This window comes from Nelumbo lutea, chromosome 8, assembly GCF_056320005.1.
Source record: "Nelumbo lutea isolate HS-2025 chromosome 8, American lotus-T2T, whole genome shotgun sequence".
NCBI lineage: Eukaryota > Viridiplantae > Streptophyta > Magnoliopsida > Proteales > Nelumbonaceae > Nelumbo > Nelumbo lutea.
In genome coordinates, this window is record NC_142691.1 from 34,588,800 (window position 1) to 34,594,703 (window position 5,904).

Consider the following 5,904-nt stretch of genomic DNA (forward strand, 5'->3'; position numbering starts at 1 on the left):
TGCCAATCAATTTTGTTTTACACTTTTACTTTTATTAGTAAATGTTTACATACATTTGTACGTGGTAGTATCTCTAAGACAACTATTTATAATTCATGGACAATTTTTAAACAGTTATAAATGGACAGTTTCTAAGGTAGTTAGTTTTTGAAATGAGAGTAAAGGACATATATGCTCTCTTTATCCTCACTATATTTTTAAACAAGGGATAAAAAATATTCAATAAAAATTTTAGAAAAAATAGGCATTCGCTCTTTTATAGTTAGTATAGATAAATTATTTGCGTGGAAAGTGACTTTTTTTTTAAAAGACCTTTTTTTTTTTTTTAAATAGGGTTAATTATTTGTGTGGAGCTCAATTGTATGATCTATATTTAAGGCTTTGTCATTTGACGGACCTAGGACGAAAAACTTTGGTCTTTGGCTGTTTGGAACTATGCTGTTAGAATGCCACGTTAACATGAGAGTGGGGTAAAATAGTGCTATTTGCCCCCCCACCCCCCACCCACCCATTTCCTTTTGACCATAAATTTGACATGGGCGTTGATAGGGTTGATAAGGTTGAAAATTCACGGATGGATAGTCCTGAGTCTCGACACCGTGGCCATTTGCATTGATAAATTTATGAATGGTTTATCTTATAGCAAAGCTCTTGCATGTTTAGCATTGTTCTTAGTTTCACTCTATTTGTGACTGGAACCCTATTTGCTAAGCATCCATCGGCAATACTCAGCAACGATGGCAGCAATGTTGGCTCAGAATTTCTGCAATTCAAGTGCTCGAGAAAATGTTACACAAAGGGTAGATGGAACAAGGGCAGATAGGCAAATAGATCTCTCAGTCAAGAATCGAAAGTCTAGTTCAGCCCAAAAGAATGGCAGTAAAACAACGGCTGTGAAAGCTCTGACTGGATTGCCTAATTTCTCACTTAATCGTACTTTATGTTCTTATGTGGATTCTGGGCACATGGACAAAGCTCTTTCTTTATTTGAGAGTTTAGAGAATCCAGAAACCTTCTTATGGAATGTTATGATTAGAGGGTACACTGATAATGGGTTCTACAGGAAGGCGATTGAATTTTATCAGTGGATGAACTTTATTGGGGTGAGAGCTGATAAGTTCACCTTCCCTTTTGTAATCAAGTCTTGTGCTGAATTGTCTATTTCTGCAGAAGGATTGAAGGTTCATTCAAGGATGATTAAAATTGGCTTGGATTCCGATATCTTCATTTGTAATTCTCTCATTGCCATGTATTCAAAACTTGGGTATATTGAGTTTGGAGAGAGGATATTTGAGGAAATGCCTGTGAGAGACTTGGTTTCTTGGAATTCTATAATTGGTGGGTATGTTTCAGTTGGGGATGGGGTGAATTCATTATCGCATTTTCGAGAAATGTTAAGACTTGGAATTAATCCTGATAGGTTCGGGATCATTGGTGCTCTTTCTGCTTGTTCTCTTGAGAGATCTCAACAACATGGGAAGGAAATTCACTGCCGTGTAGTTAGATGTGGGTATGGATTTGATATCATGGTCCTGACATCACTCGTTGACATGTACTGCAAATGTGGAAGTGTAGATTTGGCAGAGAGGTTGTTTGATAGGATTTCTTTGAGAGGCTTGGTTTCTTGGAACTCAATGATAGGTGGGTATGCATTGAACAATGAGCCAATTAAGGCAATCACTTGCTTGATAGAGATGCAGAATTCTCATAATTTGAGTCCTGATGTGATCACGTTGGTGAATGTGCTCCCTGCTTGTGCACAATTAAGAGCTTTTCTACAGGGTAAATCCATCCATTGCTTTGCTGTTAGAAAAGGCTTTGTACCTCATTCAATCTTGGACACTGCTTTAGTTGATATGTATGGGAAATGTGGGAAGACAGTATTGGCAGAGCGTGTGTTTCATCAAATGAATGAGAGGAGCTTGATTTCATGGAATGCTATGATTGCCGCTTATGCACAAAATAGATGTAGCTTAAAAGCCCTGACACAATTTTCTTCCCTTCAGAAAGGGCCCCTCAGACCAGATGCCGTAACAATTGCAAGCATCCTACCTTCGTATGCTGAATCAGCCTCACTAATGGAGGGAAAGCAAATCCATGGTTACATTTCAAAATTAGAATTAAATTTGAATACTTTCATCCTGAACTCTCTGATACATATGTATGCAAAATGTGGTGACCTCCAGATGGCAAGGCAAGTTTTTGACACAATGCATTTTAAGGATGTCATTTCATGGAACACTATGATTATGGCATATGCAATTCATGGATCTGGGAGACTTGGTCTTGAACTATTCTCAAAGATGGAAGAAAATGGCATTAAACCCAATGGGAGTACATTTGTTTCTTTGTTATCGTCTTGTAACATCGCTGGCATGGTTGATGAAGGATGGAAGTATTTTAGCTCCATGAAAGAAGTCTACAATATTGAGCCTGGGATAGAGCACTATGGATGCATGGTTGATCTTTTAGGTCGCACAGGAAGTCTTGACCAAGCCAAGTGTTTCATAGAGGAAATGCCACTAAACCCAACGGCAAGGATATGGGGATCTCTACTGACTGCCTGTAGAAACAATGGAAACTTACAGTTAGCAGAGTTTGCAGCTAAGCATATTTTTTCCATGGGACAAGATAATACTGGGTGCTATACTTTGCTCATCAACATGTATGCTGAAGCTGGAAGGTGGGAAGATGTAGAAAGAATGAGATATCTTATGAAGAAAGAAGGGTTACAGAAAACAATTGCATACAGCATGATTGCACTGAATGGTAACATTTTCAACTTTGTCAATGGAGACAAGTCTCATACTGAGACCAGCACCATATATGATGTCTTAGATGTTATCTTGACGCATAAAGGGGAAGATAGATACACTCCTATCATTTCCAATTTCAGGCCACTAGATTTACTAAAGAAAAAGGCAAGCACACCGGAGGCTCACAGTGTGAGATTGGCTATTTGTTTTGGCTTGATCTCCATGACAATTGGGACCCCCATCCTTGTCAGAAAAAATGTCAGAATATGTCAGGATTGCCATAATGCTGCAAAAATTATCTCAAAGGTTACTAACCGAGAGATCATAGTGGGGGATTCAAAAATCTATCACCACTTCAAAGATGGATGTTGCTCTTGTGGTGATTATTGGTGATCATTTAACATAAACTTTAGCTAAATTTGTAAATATAAATGCAAAAGATCTATAGAGTAGTTACTAATATGTTATGCTTATATCCTTTTCAAAAATGATGTTATGTTTATATCTATATTTTGCCCGAGGAAAGAATTTGGCTTAATTATCAAAAAACTGAATGGATTTGGCTTTGATAATTTTTGTTTATTTACTTCATTGGATTTGTTGCATATGATTTTCAACGGATGCTGGTAAAATATAAATAGTTAGAAAATTCATAAATTGGTCGCTGAAGTCATATAAAAGTTTCTGTTATACCTTTGACAAAATATCTTATCCAGTCCATAAATATAGAAAGAGCATCTTTCGTTGATTCTCGTAAGAGGTTACCACAATATATAATATATATAGTAAATATGCATGTGCTTTGCATGTGACAAATTTTTATGACGATGATATAGTAAATAATATGTTACAATTTTTTCATATTTCTACATCTATAAAAATTATCCTTATTTGTCAGTTGTCACAGTATGATAAATATACGATATTAGAGATGTGCCTAAATGTTTTCTACAATTTTTTGTTATATTTTATATTTTTGTGTGTTTTCATTTTTTTTAATTATTATTATTATTATTATTTATCTATGAAATCAAAGGTTGAATCACTTTAACCTAAGAAGGTTGAATTGTTGACTCTCCATCAAATAGAAAAATAACTCCATCTTTTGGTTGGTTTTAAATTTGTATTTTATTTCTATTATGAATAAAATAATTAATTTTTATCACACTTGTTTTTTTAATATGATAAATTAATATAGGATTCAATGAAATAATGATAGTTAATACCCTAAATATAAGACTTAATTGGAGGGAATTGAATGAAGATAGATGTAGTAGTTCAAATTACATTTTGTGCCTAAAAATTAGAGAGAAATCAAATTAAAAAACATGAGTATTATAGTCAACAATAGAATTAATGAATGTTAATAGGGGTTAACACCTTAAATATAAGACTTAATGATAGGGATTTGAATGAAGAGAAAAGTGGTTGTTCAAATTACATTTTTGTCCTTACAATTTGAGATGGACCAAATTAAAATATGGGGTATTTTAATCAAACAAAAGTTCTACACTCTCATTCACACTTTTAATAGTGTATATATATACAAGGAAGTTGATCTATCTTTTTTCTTATTTTTTAATTATTTTATTTTATTTTATTTCATGTCACTTTTACAAATAACCAATACATAAAGAAAGAGTTACTTTTCTAATGTCTAGCCACATTTCACTAGTATTCCCACTTTCTTATAAATTATCTCTAATTATTTGTTATTCCTATTTTTCTCTTAAATTATCTTTAATTCCTATTTATCATCTCTCCCACTTTTCATCCATATCTATCTACATAAAGTTTGAACTAAAAAATTTAAGAATTATTAACTGATGAGGGCGGATTTGACCCTCTAGTGACATCATGACACATAGCATCTCAGAATAGCTAGATGACACTCCGACACCACATAGGCGATGACTAGTCTTAGCCAAAATGGTAGAACCCGACCTGGCGACCTGCCTCTGCCGTCGACCTGGCAACTTGCCTCTAATGTCGACTTGGTGAAAACCTAGCTAGTGACCTCATCCACAATTCAGGGCGACTTATAGCTCCCCGTCCAGGACCAACCTATGGCACCTCATCACTAGTTGAAGTGACCTCGACTTGAGGAGTGACCTCCTTCGAGGTCTTGCCGACCTGATTGAGGTCTAGGTGGCAACCTGTGAGACGTGCTCGTCAACCCATTTTGTATGCACATCCCATCACTCATGGGTTTCTCGGAAGTTGGTCCCCGCACCGAATGTTCTGGAGGAAACCGAATAAGGCACGAAGACTGGTCTACATGCACGGCTACCTTCGAGGACTTCGGACCAGTTAAGCACGACCTCTCGGAGATCTCGGACACGATGCGTAAAGCCCACGCCATGCAACACCTATATATAGGCCTCACATCCAACCTCACAGGGGGGGAGAAGGTATGCGGGATTTACTGCTTACTAACTTTCATAACTCCCAAGCTTCTATCTGGCACACAGTCAGTACTAACTTAAGCATCAAAGCGACCACACTGGGTAAACCACCCCAGGTCCTCTGACACTGATTCCTTGTAGGCCTCTCTAAAGAGCTACACAACTCGCCTATCTACCTAGTTCGGCACCCGAACAACCTCCTGGTTCTGCCTAGTTCGCTCGGCATCCAATCCACCTTCCACCAGGAATTCTCTAGCTCGACTTTAGAGTCATCAGCCACTAGGAAGCTGCTTGGTCATGCATCATCAATCAACATCCAAGTTACCAGTAAATGAGGTGCTTCCAAAACACTCCTCATCAATTGGCACCGTCTATGGGAAATGCAACAAAAAGCTAAGTTCTCACCTTCTAGAAAGCTAAGATCTCACCTTCTAGTTTGATAAGTTTTCACCTTCTAATTTCCATTTTTGTCAATTCAATTACATTTTTGAGTAGCACCAACATCAAGAACAAAGTATTAGTTACTAGGGGGCAGGAACATCCATGATAACCTTTTAAAACCCCTCTATGACAATCAAGCAAGATCAGTGCCCCTAGCACTTCTTGGAGTAGCAACCGCACCGAACCCAACACTCCTATTACCCCAGGCAAACACACTACTACCTTATGTGGACGGCCCTGTGGTAGAGACATCAATAGTACCGCCAGGATTGGAGCGTGGCAGTTTTATCAGTTGAACCATG

The 5,904-nt window shown here is 37.2% G+C and overlaps 1 protein-coding gene across 1 annotated transcript; it reads left to right on the forward strand.

Annotated features, from left to right (window-relative positions):
- The first annotated feature begins 405 nt into the window (after nucleotides 1–405).
- Nucleotides 406–3,325, forward strand: LOC148843783 (Tetratricopeptide repeat (TPR)-like superfamily protein). Its single transcript, XM_088957123.1, has one exon. It carries the CDS (start codon nucleotides 738–740, stop codon nucleotides 3,147–3,149), a length of 2,412 nt encoding a protein of 803 aa, XP_088813249.1. The 5' UTR covers nucleotides 406–737; the 3' UTR covers nucleotides 3,150–3,325.
- Nucleotides 3,326–5,904: the final 2,579 nt, after the last annotated feature.

Bases quoted from the DNA above. Each gene is read 5' to 3' on its own strand.
- LOC148843783 (XM_088957123.1), top strand. From the start codon at position 738: ATGGCAGCAATGTTGGCTCAGAATTTCTGCAATTCAAGTGCTCGAGAA.